At 35.6% G+C, this 21,385-nt stretch overlaps 1 protein-coding gene across 3 annotated transcripts in view; it reads left to right on the top strand.

Moving 5' to 3' along the window:
* LAMA4 (laminin subunit alpha 4) overlaps positions 1 to 21,385 on the top strand; it is a 177,433-nt gene that overhangs the window by 67,968 nt on the left and 88,080 nt on the right. For 2 of the 3 annotated variants that reach the window (XM_074187397.1, XM_074187396.1), the window contains exons 4-6: positions 1,362 to 1,442; positions 17,696 to 17,910; positions 21,236 to 21,331. In XM_074187397.1, coding sequence (XP_074043498.1) covers positions 1,362 to 1,442; positions 17,696 to 17,910; positions 21,236 to 21,331 — 392 coding nt within the window. The remainder of the gene's footprint in view (positions 1 to 1,361; positions 1,443 to 17,695; positions 17,911 to 21,235; positions 21,332 to 21,385) is intronic. The other variant, XM_074187398.1, reaches the window with a different exon arrangement.

Below are 21,385 nucleotides of genomic sequence, written 5' to 3'. Positions count from 1 at the left end.
ACATATAGACACAAATACACAGACACACAGAAATACATACACAGAGACATATATGAACATATGTGATTTTATATATCTATATATGTATATAATCATGTTCTGCTACTTGGGCCCAACATTCCTCTCTAAAAAAAGGTAGAAAGTAGTTTCATTATTGGTCTTCTAGAGATAAACTTGGGTATCAAATTAATTTTGGTTTCCTAACTTGTTTTCTACACTATTGTACTCCTGGTTCTTTCTCAATCAATTCAGGAAAGACTTTCTGGATTTTTATGAAATTATCCCTTTCATTATTTCTTATGATATAGTAATATTTCATCTTATTCAAATATCATAATTTATAGTCACTCCCCAATTGAAACATGCTCCTTTGTTTCCATTTTTATACAATAAAATGCTATTTTTTGTATAAAATGTTCTTTAAAACTTTGTACTATGTACTATGTGTGTGTGTGTATGTATGTATGTTATATATATACATACATATATCTATATATATCCTTCCCCTCTTTGATTTATTTGAGGTTTAGGACTTAGAGTGGTACAGCTGGGTCAATGGATAGGCATAGGTTAGTGACTTTTGAGATATAGTTCCCAACTGCTTTCTAGAATGACTGGACCATTTCACAATTCCACCAAGAGTACCCCAGAGAGCTTTTCTTCTGCCTGCCCATATGATAATTATCATTTTCCTTTCTTAATCATCTGTTGGAACAATATAATAAATGTGAGGCAGAACTTCAGAATCACTTAAATTTCTGCAATAATTTATGTAATAATGATTTAGAACATTTTTATATGGTTGCTGATAACTTGGATTTCTTGCACTTAGAACTGTCAATATTCTTTGACCATTTTTCTTTTGGGGAACAACTGTCATTTTTATATACTTGAATATATATATGAGTTTTGTTCCTAATATGTCAGGACATAATATATATAAAGGGTTGTACAATTCTTAAGGTTCCCATAAGTGGGGGCGGCTAGGTGCCGTGGTGGATAGAGCACCAGCCTTGGAGTCAGGAGTACCTGGGTTCAAATTCGGTCTCAGACACTTAATAATTACCTAGCTGTGTGGCCTTGGGCAAGCCACTCAACCCCATCTGCCTTGCAAAAATCTAAAAACAAGATTCCCATAAGTGTCAGTTATAGTTAATAATATAAGAACAAACTAATTTTTTGTCAACAAAAGACTTGATCAAGTATAGTAAGTACAAAAATAAGTGAAAACTTGAGTGAAAGATTTTCTGGCAATAATTTGCCAGATGATCAATAATTAGAGATAATCAAAAGTTTTTTAATTTTTTCCATTTATATATATGTATATTGCTTTTTTCTGATTCTCTCTTCTTGAATTCTAGTTTTGCAGTGTCCTGCTATAGGAAAAGTGGGGTGGTACGATGCATTTGTAAAGAAAAATATGCTGGTCCCAACTGTGAAAGGTGAGTTAACAATTTTTGTAATTGTATTTTCACTCAAAATTATATACTTCATCTTTTCTAGACCATTATGATAATATTTGGGAGGTTTTTGTTGTAAATAACAATAAACTTTCCTCTGAATAGCACTTATGGAATAGTGAATGGAGAACTACCATTACAGTCCAGGTTCAGGTTCTTGACTTGTACACATATAGACTATATGTCCATGTCCAATCACTCAATGTCTTAGCAATTTTAGCAACTCTAAGACAGACTTTGTAGTAATGGTGCCAACACTGGTAGAGGGATTTTCCTTACCCAAGAATTCCCCATATCAATAAAACCAAAGACCAAGGCACTATGTTTATCCCAGAGAATATATGCAACAACAGATGGGGGGTGGGATGAGCTAACTATACCTTCTTTCCTGTAAAGTAACTGAATTCTCATGAAGGTTTTAATGATCCTCTGCCTTTCATTAGCATCCTGCTTCTGTCTTTGGAGCTGTCTACACACACACACACACACACACACACACACACACACACACACACACACAAACACAAAGACTTATCCCTGTTTGCCTGTTTCATCATCTGTTAAATGAGTTGGAGAAGAAAATGAGAAACCAGTCCAGTATCTTTGCCAAGAAAACCCCAAAAAGGAGTCATAAAGAGTTAGATACAGCAACTGAATGTATATTTACATTTGTACTTATCGCTGAAGATAGAATGTCAGCTCCTTGAAAATAGATTGTTACATTCTTTGTATTTGTATCCATAGAGTCTAGTACATTATCTGGCACATAATCATCAAGCATTTATTTAGCCTTATTTAAGTGATTAATTGGATAACCAGCATTCTTTCCATCTTAATTATATTTTATTCTTTTCAATTAACAAGTATTTATTTTCTCCCTCTTGAGGAAGGAAAAAAATTTGTAGCAAATATACTAAGTCAAACAAAACAAATTCTCCCAAAACTGTATTTCATATTCCATATATTAATCCATTACCTCTCTATCAGGAAATGAGGAATATTTCATACATCAGTTCTCTGAAATAATTGTCTGTCATTGTGTTGGTCAGAGTTCTCAAAGCTTTCAGTTATTTGTTGTATTTATACTATAAGTTATCCTCCTGGTTCTTCTCACCTCACAAGTTTTCCCAGGTTTCTCTGAACCATTCCTTCATTTCTTTTAGCAAACCAGTGTTCTATTATATTCATACAATTAATTTGTTTGTCCATTTCCTAATCAATGGACACTCCCTTGGTTTCCAGTTCTTTGCCACTAAAATAAGTACAAAGCTTTGTATGGATGGATCCCTTTCTTCCATTTTTTATCTCTTTGGAGTATGGACCCAGGACCAATTTGTAGTGTTATAGATTCTACTCAAAAAAGAGGTCCTAGCTACTGAGGATATACGACTTTCCACCAAGTGGCTTCCTGAAGTTTCCTTTCTTTATATTACCTAACAAATGCTGTTTTCTAACTCAGAGAGACTTTAACTTAGACACACTTACATAGAGATCACTTCATTTTCCTCAAAAAACACCATTGTCCACACATGGATCCAATCTAGCCTTGAAGGGTTCTGCAGGGACTGCCATAGAAGGGGGTAGGAGTAGGGAGGGAAAAGAGGTTTGCCTTTTATAGCCAGAGGAATCATGTGATGATGTTTGGATGTCCTGGGCAGTGCAAGAACTAACTTGTGGTTAAAAAACTGTTCCACCTGGGGAAAATCACCATCATACAAAGACCAGAACTGAAACAGAACTCTATCCAGAGGAAAGGTTGTCTAAATGTTCTGGCGTTCTAGAAATGGCCCTGTGTTTATGGAGCAAAGACAATCTCTGTACAAGAAGAGCATAAAAGAAGAGAAATTTATTTCCCATCAGGACTTATCCCTAAGTTATTTTGAAATTCAAATATATTAAGAGAGAGAAAAAAGCATCTGATAAATCAAAAGGTTCCTGAGATTTTGGACTGTGTTGGAAGGTACCAAGCCAAAATAGAAAACAAGGAGCTGAAAATATGATTGCATTTCCCCCCTAAGAGGACTTAATAGTGAATATAAGATCCTCTATGTGACTCAACTTCTACTGTCTAAGGAGTAAATGAAGAGAATTCCCAGCCCCCCTGATTATCTCAGTCTCTGATCACTGAATAGTGGAGAGGATTTTTAATGAACTAGAGCCTCTCCTCTCTGAGTCTGTGATTTAAAGTTAGTGTAGCTTGATAAGGATTAATCAAAGTTACTACCTGAGGAGTGTTTGTTGATCCCTGTGAAGAGTTAATGGCCTCAGTCCAGTCCCAGTTGATTAACTTCAGGACTTTCAGGCAGTAAATAGGCCAATCCTTCTCTAGTGGCCCAGTGCTGAAAAAAATCTAGATCCCAGATAATTTGTACCACAGGAATCAGTCAAGAGTCATCAATAAGCTAATTAAGTATTTGTTATGTGCCAGATTCTATACTATGATCTTTTGCTGTTTGTTGGTATCTGACTCTCTGTGGCTCCATATACAGTAAAAGTACAGGATTTTTCTTTTCTAATTAATTTTACAGATGAGAACGTTGAGGCAAATAAGAGAGTTGCCCAGTGTCAAACGGCTAGTAAGTGTCAGACCAACTAGGTATCTTCCAGTTGCCCCAAGCTAAATTCTGTGGATTAAAGAAATATGGCAAAAACACATTGGCTGCTCTCAAGATCTCATTTTAAATGAATAAAAAAACATGCAAAACAAATTTTTACATACAAGATATATAGTTTAAATGTTTAACTAATTCTTTAGATAGTTCATCACCAGTTTGAATTGAGGGTGATATTTTTTTACTCTGGTTAGTAAATGGGAGGTAGACTCAGAGGGAAGATAGTGGAGATGAGAGAAAAGAGGACTGAGCAGGAAAGGTATCTTGTAGAAAGTAAAATTCAAGCTGTATTGAACAAATGATGGTACAAAGGTCTAGAATGAAGGTCCTCTGATCCATACTCCAGACTCAGATTGGACCTTTCTGTTTCCCCCTTAGTCCAAATTCAGACAGATCCTGAGCTTGGATCCATTTTCCATTTTTGTTGTTGGTCTCCATTTGTTTCTGGCTCTTTTGGGTGACCCCATTTGAATTTTTCTTGACGAAGAAAACAAAGTGGTTTGTCATTTCTTTCTCTTACCCATTTTACAGATTAGGAATCTGAGGCAAGCAGGGAATAGGTAATTTTCCCAGGGTCACACAGTTAGTAAGAGGCTGGATTTGAACTCAGTTCTTCCTGACTACAGGTCTAGGGCTCTATCCACCATAGGAAATGATTATCATATCATTCCTAGGTTTATGGGTATCACCTTGGCTGAAATCATAGTTTACAGATAAGAGCAGGTTGCTCTTTCTTCTAAAGCCTTTAATTAGTGACAAAGCTGAGTCCTTTCCATTCTTTCTCCTTCCATTTCCACCAAAGCAGTACTATTTCAAGAACTTATCTTAGAAATAAGTATTACCTTGATATATAGGAAGCAATCAATTCAGGCCACAAATAGAGGTAGGTAGGAGGTATAGAGGAAATTTGACCCCAGACATTTATTAGCTTTGTGACTAGCTTTTTCAACTTTAAAATGGAGATAATAATAGTACCTACCACTCTTGTTTATAAGGATCAAATGAGATATCTGTAAAGAACCTTGCACATTGTCTAGCACATAATAATTGATAATAAATCTTTGTTTCCTTTCTGTATTCCTCTTAAGTCTACTGCTTTTAATTTGCTATTGACTCCTGAAAGAGTAGAACAGCTTCCATTTTTAATTTAACTGCCTAATAGGCTAAAGTTCATAAAGTTTAGCTTTAGAGCTGAAAAAGACTGGAGAGGTCATCTCATTCTCTCTCATTTTATCAAGGTCAAGAATCCATAATTTCTTGGTTGTGGGCATTCTCTTCACTAAGGCAGATTTCAAACTTTCCAGCTTGCTAGATGGTCTTCAAGAGTCTTTATAAGTGAAAAATCCATCACTGAATCCAAACAAGTGATGAATCTTGGCTGATCCATGGATGATAGATACATACATAGTCACCAGGCTATTTACTCAAAACCTTTCTAATTTGATAAAATCCAAGATGGCCCTGTGGATAGAATGCTGGATCTGTTGTCAGAAAGACTCAACTTTGTGATTTAAAATCTTGTCTTAAAATAGTTCCTAGCTGGGTGACTCTAAGTAAGTCACTTAATCCTGTTTGCCTGTTTCCTCATCTGTAAAATGAGTGGGAGTAGAAATAGCAAATCACTCTAGCATCTTTGCCAAGAAATCCCCAAATGGGGTCACAAAGTTCCAATGCAAGTATAAAAAAATGACTGAACCAAATTTAGGCTTTGCATTCTACTGGCATAATCTTCCAGAAACCAAGGTCACCTCCAAACTATGATTGTAACTAAGAGTCTCCATAAAGGACCACAGCATATGAGAATGGGAAAATATGAGATTAAATTTAACTCTTACTCTTTTTTCCTTTGTGACCATAGGCAGGTATTTCATCTCTGTGATCTGTTACTTTTCTTTCTATATAAAATGAGGGAGTTCATGTAAATGAAGTCATATCTATTCCAGCTCTAAGTCCCATAAGGTTTGTAGTCTTGTGTATGTAAATGAGGGTTCAAATAAAGAGAAAACAATAGAACACAAAAACAATACTTAGTCTTGCCCATGTAGAATTTGAGAGTTGGATAGAGTCCTTAGAGATAATTCTAGACAAATATCCTCATTTTTCAAGAAATTGGTGAATTCTATTCAGACTACATCTGCACTTTGCAAAAATGACCCTCTTTCGGATGGGAGATCATTTTGAACCTTTTAGTAGACTCATCTGTAATAGTAAAGAACTTCAAGTGTTCATTTGCATAAGAAAAGCAATTAAACAGCCAGCAGAAATAATGACCATTTAGGGACATAGATTGCCTGGCTCTCTCTTTCCCTCTCCACTCATTTGCATGGACCTACAGGGGAGACTTAGAGTTTAAACAAGTAGAAAATCCTAGTTCCAATTTAGAGTTGTTTGATGATCATTGAGCAAATAGTCATTGTCTGGTTATGACTTAGTCTGCAGAAAGGACGATTTAGAATGATCACTGTAAGTTAGAGATGGATCTCTCACCCTAAAAAGTTAGTTGACTACCCCAAAGAATTGCCGAAAAGAAAAGCTAAGCACAGACTTTCTAGTATTCATAATAATGATGATGGCTAACATTTACATAACTTGTTTTGTTATATAAACCCTGGGAGGTAGGTGTTATTATTATCCCTGTTATATCAATGAAGATAATGAGGCAACATAGGCTAAATGATTTGCCCAGGGTCACATATCTAAGGTAAGATTTGAATTCAGGTTTTCCTAATTCAAAGCAGAACTGAGAAAGCTATTGTTAGTCTAATGGTAAGCATACTTGTTCTTTCTAAAAGAACAAAGCAATAACCTGGCCAAGGATTGAAAGTGAACCTAAAACTAGAAAAAGAGAGACTATAAGAAATGGTGGTGGTTCCTTCTTAAGTTCATGGGAGCCTGAAGTCTTTTTCCTTAGTGTAGGGGAGATGTTTCCCTTTCTTTATTCTAAATAGTATTTTTTCTTTATAAACAGTATTTATTTTGGTGGTCTGGGTGTGCTTACTGAAGATATGATTAAGTGAAGGAAATTGAAAGGGGGGGGGAAATAGAGAGAGAGAGAGAGAAAGAGAGAGAGAGAGAGAGAAAGAAAAAGAGAGAGAGAGAAAAAGTTTTGTAATAACTTCCCAGAACAGAGAAAAATTTATACCAGGAAATCAATCTAGGCAATGATTTAGTAAATAAGATGAGAGTAAATAGTCAATTGTCAACAGTTATTTACTAAGCTGCCAGACACTGTGCTAAACATTAGTGATACAAAAAAAAAAATAAGGTATTTCCCATTGAGTTCAATATATACATACATATATATCTCCATACACACATACATATGTGTTTGTGTGTATATATGTGTGTATATATGTATGCATATTTATGTAGAGAGACAACAAGCAAATAACAATATACAAACAAGTTATATATAGAATAATTTGGAGATAATCAACAAAGTGAACAGACTAGAATTAAGATAGATTAGGAAACATTTTCTATAGATGATAGAATTTTAACTGGCATTCTAAAGGAAGACTAGAAGAAGAAAAAGAGGAAGGGAAACACTCCAGGCATGGGAGATTGGCAATGAAAATGTCCAGAACCAGGAGATGAGTGTCTCATGTAATTAGGAACAGTAAGGAGGTCTTTCACTCATCAATAAATATTTATTAAGTGCCTACTGTAAATCAGACAGTTCTGAACCCTGAGAATACAGAAAGAGGCCAAAGGCAGTCCAAACCCTCAAGGTTTGGTGTCACTGAACTGAAGAATATATGGCAGCATTGTTGTTGTTGTTTGTCCTTCATTCATGAAGGACATGATATCAGGAAGGAGATATCATGACTTGCAAGCAAATTGGATTTGAGTGAGGGGATGCTGTGCAAAGTCACTGGCCTTACTTTCTCCTCCAGAGCCATCTGAGTCCAGGAGCCAGATATGAATCAAGAAGACTGGAAATGGTGGAGCATAAGGTGTAAGAACACTGGAAAGGTGTATTGGGGAATGAGGATATACTGAAATCATAAAGGGCTATGATCACCAAACAGGATTTTATACTTGCTCTTGAGTGAACAACTTTGTTTACCACCCTACCCTACCCTACCACTGCTACTTACAAGTGAGGAAACTGAGCTTAAAGCAGTTGATGTCGCATAGCCTAGATCACATAGCTAATTAGTGAGGCAGGTCTAGAAACAAGACCATCTAACTCCCAATCCAAAACTTCTAAGCCTATTTCAACAAGTCTATCTTGTCTTTTATAGACTGCTATACAAATAGCTCTTCCTGTAAAACCTTGATGATATTTTCTTTTCTGTTCAACTGGAAGGATAATTAATTGGTAATTATTTTTTATGCTTTTTATGATTCTATCATTATTTCTATTTTTTTTTAGGTTTTTGTAAGGCAAATGGGGTTAAGTGGCTTGCCCAAGGCCACACAGCTAGGTAATTATGAAGTGTCTGAGACCGGATTTGAACACAGGTACTCCTGACTCCGGCACCTGTGCTATTTTCTTGGCATCCAAGAATATAAGGGGAAAAAAACAGGGAACAAGTACATTGATTTCAAGGAATTAGTTAATTAAATTAAATCCTCAAAATCATGAATGTAGAACTGAAAGACATCTTAGCACTGGGTCCAAAACCCTTATTTTACAGAAAAGGAAACTGAGGATCAAAGAAGATAAGGAGGAGCAGCTAGGTTGTACAGTGGGTAGAGCACTGACACTGGAGTCAGGAGTACCTCCATTCAAATCAGGCCTCAGAGACTTAATAGCTGTGTGACCTTGGGCAAGTCACTTAACCCCATTGCCTTAAAAATAAAAAAAAAATTTTAAGTTAAGGGACTTTTCCAGGTCACACAGTTTGTAAATGTCTAAGATAGTTTTTTTCTGACTCAAATTCAGCATCTTACTCACTACCCCATGAACTGAATTGAATCAAATTGAATTGAACTGAAATAAAGGTGACCTCTCTCAGGTTAACAACATTAAGTAGGAGATTAGGATTTCAATATGGGCTCTATCTTCAATATATCAACAAAATTTCTCTGTGATCTACAGAATTCTCTTTAAATGAATAAGGAGTGGAATTTTCTAACAGGAAGATGACAAGCCTATGTTTCTGAATTGACCAGTTTAGAAGCTCAGGGTAGTCTAGTCAAGATCATGTCATTCATTTTCCAATACTCCCACCTGTAATCACTATATTGTCTACCTCACATAGTTCTGTGAGCATCAGATAACATATATGAAGAGACTTTTAAAAACTCTAAAGCACTATATAGTTATAAAGTGGTAGGGATTGTGAAGAGTCCTTGCCTCTTCATGAACTAGGGTAATTGGTAAGATGCCACTGGTCATATAAACCCTCAGTGATGGAAGATATGATAGCTAAATATAAAGGGAAATCAAGGAAAGGAGAGGAGGAGAAGGGAAAAAAGAACAGGCCCTCAGAAGTAAGTTGTGTCTTATTCACAACAACACCTTCACAAAGGTGATCTTGGATGCTGAAAACTATTTACACAAATCTGTTTTCCATGAAATAATTTCTTTCTAGTTGATATTCACTATTAAAAAAATCTGAGCATTGATTAAATTTATGAAATTCAAATCTTACATTCATTATGTTGGCCTCAGAATTTTATTACCTTCATTCATTTCCCTGAATTCATTGAGTCATTTGGAAAAACTAGAAATAGAAACAAGACTTCGTCTACCTAGCCTAATTAACTGTAAAGTTTCATGTTCTCCAGGGAAGGAAACACTCAGCACCAGAGGCAGGGCTATTAATATGCTAACATCTGTATTTTAGCTCAAGAAAATCTTCAGTGTTTATTATAAGTATGGATAGAGAATAGGGAGTAGGCTCTAGGCCAAAGATAAAGTCTAGGGATATTCTTGATGAGTTTCCATTGAATTATGGTTTTGATGATATATCCAAAAAAACTTCTTAGGTGAACAGAATTAGCCTAGGAAAAGGCAAGGTGAGTTTACCCTTATGGAAGAATGGATATCAACAGTATTATAACTCTTTTGAGACCACATAAAGAAAAATAAATGGGAGAGGAAAGGATAAATTAAGTCTCATGGTTGGTGGACTATAGCCAAGGAAAGTAAGTAGAAAGTCTTTGACCATATGGCCTAGAAACTAAGGGAGTACATTGGGAGGTCATCTTTGTTTATGGAGGAGTAACAGGTCTGGTTTGGCCTTCAAATTTCTTATAAATCTCATGACTCAGTAGCATGAAAAGGTGTCAGTGTAGAAACTAATTTTAACAGTTTCTTGGGTTTTACCTTTTTTGCATGCAGTATTTATTCTTCTTTTGAAGTCCTGTCCTATTCAAGATATCCAAATGCCCTAGTTTCTGTTTTACATTTTTCAGTTATTGTACATATGTTAAGATAAATTCCTTCAGGATAGGGACTATGTCTCCTTTATCTTTGTTTCTCCCAAGGCCCATAGAGTAATACTTTTAAGTTAGGTGCTCAATAAATATTTTTGGAATCATAAACCTATAAATAAAGTGCTGATTTTTATTTCAATGTCTTGCCCCTGTTTTCTGGTCCTTCTACCCTAGTCCAGGACTTCATCACCTCACTCCTATAATACTATAGCAGACCTCTGATGGGCCTTCTCTTCCTGGCTTCTAAATGTAATCTATTGTGTAGGCAGATCAATATTATTTTACATTTTATTTTCTGAAATTAACAAATTACCAAATAAAATGAGTAAAAAATGATTGTACATGAAACTACGAATCACTTTAAATACAACTTATGTCCCCTTTAAGCATACTATATATCTACCCATATGTTATGGATATATATAGTAAATATGTATGTTTATCTACAGAGATTACATATAAATATTAGATATGCATATCTATATATCTAATATATGTATATAATAAATTCAGCATAGAACATTCAAAGCTGTTCTACTTATCTATTTCCTTATGCTCCCATTTATGCATTTTTAATGTTTCAATGATTCTCTGTTCTTTGTTTTGTTTTTTTGTTTTTAGCAATTCTATTACTACTATCCTTTCTTCTTCTCCATGTCCTTCTCCTATCACCAAAAAAAAGAGGGAAGAAACAAGCAAAAAAAATGCCTTTGTAACAACAGGGATTAATATTAGATTAATCATTTTATTCTACTTAAACTTTGCCAATCCTGCTCAAAGAATTCATCATCGATTTAGATCCTTAGAGGCCACTAATATGACTCCCTCATTTTATAGTTGAGGAAAGTCGAAGTCTAAGAAAAGTAAGTAATTAGCCCAAGGTCACATTGAAAGTAAAAGGTGTTTTTTTTCTTCTTTTTTGGTTTTTGCAGGGCAGTGGGGATCAGGTGGCTTGCCTGTCACAGGGCTGGGTGATTGTTGCACCTACAGGGCTGGATGTGGGCTCGGTTGCTCGTGGCTCCAGGGCTGGTGCTTCATCCATTGTGCCACCTGGCCATACCTACAATCATTACTATTATTTTTTTTACTTTTTAATTTTAATTTTTTTTCTCTCCCCTTTATTGCCCAAGCAAGTCTATATTCATGGGGGGAGGGGTATTTTGTTTACTCTTAAACAAGAATATTTTATTAATGTAAAAAAAACATTTGTACAAAATGAGAATTAAACAAATAAAAGAAAAATTAAAAAAATAAGAAAAAAATAAAATAAAAAAAAATAAGAAAGTAAAAGATGGTATTTGAACCCAGGTCCTCTGACTTTTGAGTCAAACCTCTCTTCCCTATGCTACCTTTGACTTTGAGTATCCTACCACATAAAATATAAACATTTTTCCCTTCAGAGTAGTTAGATATATACTTATTCATCAATATTGATATTGCTCAGAAGTATTTCGGAATTCCTCTTTTTAAAATTAACTTCAGAATGTTTGGCTCCTTGTGCTGAATGTCATAAATGGTGGTAAATATTTGTCCCTAAAGGCTATACTGGACTTTTAGAAAGAACAAAAAAAAAGCTATCAAAAGTCAATCAGGTAAAAAGCATTTATTAGGCACCAATATTTATTATGTATCAACTAACAGATAATGTGCCTCATAATACTAATTTTGAATCCAAAATTATATGGCTTAAGGAATGACATGGATTCTCATCTATGATCGACTCTGAAGACGTTTCAAAAAAATACACTTTGAATAAAAAACAGAATGCATATTAGAATTAGTTTTCCATCTATAGAGTGACAACTTTGAAGGACTTCACTAATTTAAATTCTACTATATTTTTAAAAGCTACCAGTTTAGTATAGTTTTACACCATACTCAAATTGTAGGATAATCATAGGATTATAGATTTTAATTTGGAAGGAAACTTAGATGCCACCTCTTACCAATATTTATATATTACATATCAGGAAACTGAGGTTCAAATAAATTAAATCACTTTCCTAAAATCATACAGGCAGTAAGTGGCAGAATTGTAATTACTATGGATATACCTTTGATCTTGCAATCATCTGCAAGTGTTTCATTTCCAGATTCAGAAGCTCTGAAATTCCTTTATCTGATTATAATCTATGGCCATGCTAACTCTCTGTCTTGAAAACTATTCATTTTTACTATGATCTCAAGTCCCCCACCCCTTAATTCTTTCAAGGCCAACACATCTACACTGGCTACCCCTTTATCATCTTGACTCCTTGGTGAACCAATTCAACCCTATAAGTTCCTCTTATGTCTAGTCCTTTGTTGGGAACCATTGTGTATGGGAGTATTGTGAATTATCTTCACCTGGTGTCCTTGAATACCAGAATCTTATTTTACTAAATGCCACAGGAGTGAGAATGGATTAGAGAATGGAAAGGTATTTGTTCACTGGTGTTTTGGTAAATAAACAAAGTAGTTGGAGATCTTGATGGAGTACTTATCTCCTCCAATGCTCACCTGGGGAAGATTGAAAGAGTCCAGAACTGGGACTCTATAGTCCTTTCTGCCCCATCCCATTCTATGAAAGATGTTTCCCTGCCAACCCTCAGTCTTGGATTAATCCTACTATCTACTTCCTTTGTTCCAACTGAAGAAAACTGTGCTGATTATATCTACTACAAATTAATCTCAACTAGACCTTCAATGTGACAAAAAGTTCATTTACATATCCCTGATCAATTCAGTATCCCAATCAGCTCTTCAAACCTCTCATTGTCCTCTTTACTTTTATGTTATTCATCACCCTCTTCTTGAGACTCTCTCTCTCTCTAGGTTTTATAATATTTTATTCTCCTAGATCTCCTTCTACCTGTCAGATTTGTGGGTTTTTTTTCTCAACCTCCTGTGAAATCTATTATTACCCTGTCCTGGGGCCTCTTCTCTTCTCCCTCTATAGAGCATTTACAATAGTATAGAGTCTATATTATTTCACTTGGTAATCTCATCAGATTTCATGAATTCAATTATCATCTCTCTGCTGACAAATCTCAGATCTACTTGTACAGAATTAAGCTCTCTCCTGTTTTCCATTCTTGCATCACCAGCTACCTACCAGTCATCTAAAAATGAATATCCTGTAGACCTTTTAAACTCAACATTTCCTTTTCATCTGCCTTAATCACTGAGAGACCCTGAGGGTCTTACCCTTCCAACAATTTTTCCTTCTTTTTTGGAAGTGGTCATTATCGGCCTCTTTGACTCATATCTCTCTGACCTAATTGTAAAGACTAAATGGGCATTGCCTTAGTTAAACTGTGTCCTGGGAAAGATGTAGTTTTTAAAAACTCATCCAATCATCCTGATTCATATCAGAGAAGATAGTAAAGCTAGTGATTTTGAACAGTATCCCCTCACTTAGATACAACTCATTTGCATGTCATGGTGTCACTTCCCTGATATCATGGTCTTTCTTAAGGACAAACAATAATAACAACAATTCAAGTAAGCTCACTATCTTCCCCCTAATACTTCTCTCTTCCTAACTTTCCTATTACTATTAAGATTATCACCATTTTCCCAATCAACAAGGCCCACAACCCAAGTGTCAACCTTGACTCTCATTTTCAGTCTTCCTATCCAATATGTTGCCAAAATATCTTACTGATGGTGGCTCCTTTGCTGAGCCATGAATAAAACTAGGGAGTCTTAGAGCTAAAGATAAGGAAACAGAATATTTCAGGAATGGGAGACAATCTTATGAAAGCATCACAGTTGGATTAGAAATGTCCTGTATGGAGAATAGCAAGGCTAGTTGGGCTAGAATCTATTGCCCATGGGCAATCAATCAAATTGAGATCCTCTATGTTGTGGGTAACTCCTCTTTGAAGAAATTATGGTAGAACATAGACAAGAATTTCATAGGAAAAGGGTGGATGGGTTGAAGTTGGCACAGATGAAAGGGAATGTACACCTTGAAAAGAGACTGGATCCATTTACAAATTGAAATCCCCACTTACAAATAGATTCCAGAGAGTTTAAGTGTGGTATAGGGGTAGCAGAAGGAACTTGTCCAAAGGAGGAGGGAGGGAGGGAGGGAGAGAGAGAGAGAGAGAGAGAGAGAGAGAGAGAGAGAGAGAGAGAGAGAGAGAGAGAGAAACTTGATTAGAACTTTAGAACTTCAAAAATAATGAAATTTGCTTACAAATATTAGTAAGTCAACTTTTGGAATGTGAGATAGGAGTCAGAAGACCTGAACTCCAGTCTAGACTGTATAAACTTTTTGACTTGTAACAGTTTCGGTGTGCCTCATTTTTCTCTCCTGTAAAATAGGTATAATGATCCCTTACTGTTCAATATACTCACAAAACTGTAGTGAAGAGAAAATGGGTATTGTTTGTAGAAGTTCACTGGAAAGCATAAAGCTCCATACAAATGAAAGTTAATTTCTAGTAGTAGTAGCAGCAGCAGCAGTAGAGAAGTAGCAGTAACAGCATATGTTTTAAGCAAAGAAGAAAATGAGAACTCCAAAAAAAAAGGGGGTGGGGGATGAAGCCCTTTAATGTTTCAGTAAAATAAAAGATTCTTTAAGGGAAGGGATTGTTTCATTTTTTTATATTTATATCTCTAGTTCCTAACACAGTGCCTGGAGTCTAATGGACATTTAATAAATGTTTTCAAATTGATTGATTAGTTGATTGATTCCAAGGAGGTAAGCAAGTCTGTTATCATCCTGGCTTTCTTTAGCTTCTGACCAGTTCCAAAGAAATCATAAAAATGTCAGAAATGGGGTCCAGAGTGACCTGACATTGAAAACAAAAAAAAGATAAAATATTATCCCAGAGTCATAACTAGAACGGGAAAAGTACAAACTGTTCTCAGAGGCAGAAAAGGAAATAGTGCCCTTGGATAAATTTTTAAAGGTGGGTGGGAAACAGGATAGTGCTCACAGCTGGTGACCCAGATGAGTGGATGCCCTCTGCTTCTGCTATCAATTCCCCTGATATATAATGTGAGTGGCACTACAAGAGTGATTTGAAGTAAATGGAGACAGGAGCATGGGTGGACCATTGACATAGGGAAGGCATTGACCCAACCTAACTCACAGATGACCATAAGCTTCCACTTATATCACCTTGGTGCCACAGTAGGAAATTCTAGCTTTACCCTTCCTACCTGGAACTGGTTCTCATCTCTATTATCAGGTTAAAGAGGGAAAGATGGATAGTAATATACATGTGCAGATACCAAGAGAATAGAGGATGAATGGATGTATGGATAGATGGGGAAGGATGTCAGCACCAAACCCATACAAACAAACACACACACACACACACACACACACACACACACACACACACACACCCCACCATCCATCCAGCCTTCAGGGATCAGCAATGTTACCATGCTCCAAGACAAAGTGGCCTCATCAATCCCTGCAGTGTGAGACGACATCATGTAGGCCTATGACCTCTATTTCTCCATAGGGAACCCTAGGACAGTTGCCAGTGCAAATGCTTTCAGCTCTCTCAAAATGTGTTGCAATAGGACAAAGCCCTCATTCCCTCTACCCTAGTTAAGGCTCTGATAGTCACTTTGGAGGTTTCCTTGTTTCATAATAAAATTTTACTTTTGTAACCTCTTTGCTAGATACTAGGTCCTAAGAAAATGAAAGGCTTGTTTAATGATGTACAACTGTGCCATATACACATCATTTCCCCCATAAGGCAGGAGAAATACTATTCTACTTCTAATGAAAATTGGAAAAATTCCCAGAGAAAGTAAAATTTAGCACAATTTGTACAGTTGAGACACATAAGATTGTAATTAGGGCCAAAGTTTTTCTTTTTTTTTAATAAATAAAATTTTATTGATATCTTTTGTTTTACTGTTGATTAAATTTCTCCCTGTAGCCCTTTCCCTTCCTGCTCTATCATATCACATAATTGCTTATAAAAGAAAAAACTAATCAATACACCAAAGAGATCTGATAATATATGTAATGTTCCACATCCTTGGATCGCATTCTCACCTCTGCAAATCATCTTAGTCCACAACAGCTCAGACCATCTCTTCTCAGGGAATCCACCAGCCTCTGCCTTCCCTGTAGCAGGTATTATCACTAAGCCTGATGGCTTCCTAAACCCTTAAAACACATAGGAATGGGGCGGCTGGGTGGCATAGTGGATAAAGCACCGGCCGTGGAGTCAGGAGTACCTGGGTTCAAATCAGGTCTCAGACAATTAATAATTACCTAGCCATGTGGCCTTGAGTAAGCCACTTAACCCCATTGCCTTGCAAAAATCTAAAAAACAAAAACAAAAAAACACCACATAGGAATGAGATTTAGCATGGTGACTCCTCTTATCATTAGATATTAGTAGTCAGGCAAAAAGTTTCTTAGGGACTATTTGTTTTTCTTTTATTAAAGTATTATTCCATAGTACCAACAACAACCTCTGTGAGTAAGACAAGTTGAGCTACATAACTCCTTCCTTTTCTTTTCTTTTTTTTTCTTCCTTTCCTTTCCTTTTTCCTTTTCTTCCCTTACTTTTGAGTGCTCTGTCCAAAGGCCTGGTAAGATTTCTGGATGTTTACAAGTCACAAATAACTCTGACTCTCCTTGATTGGTCAATAATGGGTCTCAGTAAGTCCATTTAGTCATTGTTTGGGCTCTGATAGACTTAGAATGTAAATAGCAATTGTTTTTGCTTTGATCAGAAACCAGTGGGTCTTCTCTCCTCCTGGTTTGATTTTATTTTTTTTTTTGACTCTGCAAAAGAGGCTATTTATTGATTCATTTCTTTCTTACCTGCCTGTGAATCCCTGAGGTTCTTGCCCTCCCAGTTTAATTTGTTTTAGGGAGAACTAAGTAAAAGTGATCATTCCTGGCCTCTTTGTCTCATCTCTCTCTTAACTGGCCTTTTGCTTCAATCAATGTGACCTGGGAAAGGTATTAGCTTTAAAAGACCAAGGTCTCCCGCTGTAACTAGAGCCATCTCCAATTATCCTGATCCACATCTGGTCATTGAACTAGATGACTCAGGAGGAGAAAGTGAGGCTGGTGAACTTGCACAGTCCCTGTCCCCCTTAAACTAATTCATTTGACATCACCTCCCTGTTATGGTCTTCTTTGAGAACAAATGACAAACAACATTCCACTGTACTAGGAGAATTAATGGATTCACAAATGGATTCACAAAAAGTCAGGAAATTGTTGCTGTTAATTAATCATGCTTTATGATTTCTCTTCAGGTGTGCCCCTGGTTACTATGGAAACCCCTTACTGATTGGGAGCACCTGCAAGAAATGTGACTGCAGTGGAAATTCGGATCCCAACCTAATATTTGAAGACTGTGATGAAGTTACTGGCCAGTGTCGCAACTGCTTACGGAACACCACGGGATTCAAATGTGAACGGTGTGCCCCTGGATATTTTGGGGATGCCAGGATAGCCAAGAACTGTGCAGGTATTTTATCCCAAACTTCCAAATAGTTTGGGATATGGCTTTCATATACATGTCCAATTGGAAAATATTGATTATCCCATTTAAATGATATTTCCCTTCAGCTACCACCTTTGAGCCTTTCCCTTTGTAACATCAACTTCTAAAGTGCTTCACAATTTCATCAGTGATAAATATTTTCACCAAGATGACTTGAGTAAAACAGAACGTTAAGCAAGTGTCATGAACTTGAAAACTGATACAAATATATTTGGGCAGAATATTTTTTCCTCATTTCTAGTCATTTCAGACTCTTCATAACCCCATTTAGAATTTTCTTAGCAAAGATAATAGAGTTACTTGCCATTTCCTTCTCCAGCTCATTTTACAGATGAGCAAACAACGTTAAGTGATTTACCCAGGGTCACACAACTATGTATCTGAGGCTAGATTTGAACTCACATCTTCCAGACTCCAGACCATGTGCTTTATTCATTGTGCCATCTAACTGCCTGTTCTCATACATTCATGTCCTTCTGAATTTCATCAAAAATACTAAAAAGTTAGAAAATGATTTTGTGACTTTTTTTACATTAATCAAATGGAAAAATTGGATGAGTATATTATTGACATGAGTTAGTTTTCCCAAGATGCTCAATTCTTCCTCTAATTGTTCTCTAAAGCTTGACATTTCAGTGACAGAAGAATCAGAGAGAGCTGAGGATAGGGAGTAGAATACCACATATTCTTCCAAATTCCTCTTTCTAAAATTATAATTGTTAAGTATTTTAGTAGTATGAAGAGAAATATTCCTAATTAGAATTTACCTAGAAACCAGTAGATAAGCCAAGTTTTTCATTAGTAAATTTTCATTCAGTAAATATGTGATGCATTAGACAATATGTTTCAGATGATTTCCTTTAAGAAAAAAGTATGATTATATATTTCTTGATATTTTTTGTAGAGCAGACCAGAAGAGAAGCAAGCAGGAAATGAAAATAACATTCTATAAGTGTTAGAATTTAGATATAGACTTGGAAAACATCTCAGAGACCATCTAGGCCAACTCTCTTCTTTTACAAATAAAGAAACTAACATTTAATGAGGTCAAGTGAATTATCCAAGGTCACACAGGTAATATGTGTTAGAGACAGGAATTGAACTGAAGACTTTCTGATTTTGAAGAGTGTGAATTCAACTTACCACCTTACTATCTAATATTACTATGAAAAATTCTTACCTGAATAAAACTGTCTTACTACAGCTAAGAAGCTAAAGAGAAAAGAAAGAGCAAGAAGGAAAATAAATATATATAATTTACATGTCAGTAGAAAAGGAAGAAAAGGCATTAAAGATAAACCCCAAAGGTTAAAAAACCTATAGTTAATGGGAGGTGCAGAAACAAAAACTTGGAAATGAGGGAAACCAAGCAATAGCATTGTGACAGCCCATACTAGACAGGAAAAAAATGTTCCCCAAAGACTGACAATAGCCAAACTAAAATCTTAAATAATAATACTGGCTTATATTTATGTAGCAATTAAGGATTTATAAAGTGAATTACTTGATGAAGCACTATGAATGACCTAACTATTCTCAGCAATACAATGATCCAACACAATCCTAAAGGACTAATAATGAAACATACTATGCAGAGAAAAAAAATTGATATTGACTGAATATAGACTGAAGCATGCAATTTTTCACTTTCTTTCATTTTTTCTTTTGAATATTCTTATACAAAGTGATTAATATGGAAATGTGTTGCATAACTGCAAAAGTATAACCTATATCTGCTTACCAACTCAGAGAGGTGGGAGGGGGAAGGATAGAATTTGGAACTTCAAATTTTAAAATGTTTTAAAATTAGAGGGGGGAAGAATTTGCAAAGTATTTTCACAAATATTACCTTACTTTATGTTCACAATAGATGCTTTTATTATTATTCCCATTCCACAAATAAAAAACTAAGATAGAGAGAGATTAGTTGACTTGCCCAGAGTCATTCAATTAATAAGTTTCTGAGACTGGATTTGAACTTGTGTCTTTCTGGCTCCAGATCTAGCATTTCATCCCTGTTTACCACCTAGCTGCCTCTGATCTTAATATCTCTTAATTTTCATAAAGCTCAATTTAACCTACAAGACAGTAAATTGCTCTTAGAAGATCAGCTAATTTTTAAAATATTCTGTAGCAGTAAGCCATTCTATTCCTGAACTGATTTAATAAATCTGCATTTTATGAAACAGTTAAAAAGTCATAAAAATCTGTTATCTCTTTAAAGCTAATTTTTTAGTCACCAAGCTGTCACAAATCCTTAAGACAGTTGATTTGGAAAAGTTAGTTTTGTTCAAGTATACAAAAATGATATGCATTTTTTTAATTTTTGCAAATGAAACCTTGCTTTTATAGTGATGAAGAATAGCCTAGTAGATTATTGGAATTTTATTTTGGTTTTTTGTTGTTTGTTGATTTGTTTTATTGATTTTAAATTTCATTGACTAAGCTACAGTGAATTTTAAGAAAGTAAATGACTGATAAGCAATCCAAATATATTAATAATGCTTATAACTGGTCTTAGTGGCCTCTTCAGTGTTCATAGGAAAATTTGGTTAAGTATGTGGTTTGTGCAAGCACATATATTGCAATTATTTAGGTTTATTCCTTTGAGTCTTATTTTGTTTTGCTGAACTGCCCAGCAATGCTCTTGTCTGTCAGTTGTCATATAATACTCAATGTTGGAGTCTGAAATAAACTAGAAAGAAATTTTCACTGAGGAAACATGGTCTACTTTTGCCCATGTGGCATGCCACAGTAGTATGAATGGAACCCAGAACATTTTGAGATACAATCATAAGCATAATCTAGTCCAGGGGGTTTTAAATTAGGATCCATGGAGCCCTAAGACAAGTATGATTTAGATTTCAAGGGCCGGTTCAAGTTGGATTCAGGAAGGACTAGTGGAACAATTCTTTTTTTTTTTTAGGTTTTTGCAAGGCAAACGGGGTTAAGTGGCTTGCCCAACACCACATAGCTAGGTAATTATTAAGTGTCCAAGACCGAATTTGAACCCAGGTACTCCTGACTCCAGGGCCAGTGCTTTGCTTTTTCCCCTCAGTCAAAAATTCTCTTGGAGATAGCTACATTTTTAAAAAATTCACTCCTTTTCCTGTGTATCATGGTCAAGGTGGACCCCAATGGTAAGATATCACAAAGTATAGATGTGAGCCTCATCAAAGAGCATATATGTAGACAGATAAGAATGTGATTAGCAAATATGAAAGCACAATCTATTTTTCCCACTAAGTAACAAATCCCAAATCTTTGTTCTTTGTTTTTATTTCCACAGTATGCAATTGTAGGGGAGGACCATGTGACAGTGTAACTGGAGAATGCCTTGAAGAAAGTTTTGAACCCCCTACAGGCATGGACTGCCCAACTATAAGTAAAAATAACAATACCTGATTGACTAACCCCCACCTTCTCTAATATTCTGCAG

Source organism: Macrotis lagotis, chromosome 5, assembly GCF_037893015.1.
Source record: "Macrotis lagotis isolate mMagLag1 chromosome 5, bilby.v1.9.chrom.fasta, whole genome shotgun sequence".
Classification (NCBI taxonomy): domain Eukaryota; kingdom Metazoa; phylum Chordata; class Mammalia; order Peramelemorphia; family Peramelidae; genus Macrotis; species Macrotis lagotis.
The sequence above is the reverse complement of the archived record's forward strand: the minus strand, read 5'-3'. Positions and strand labels throughout refer to the sequence as shown.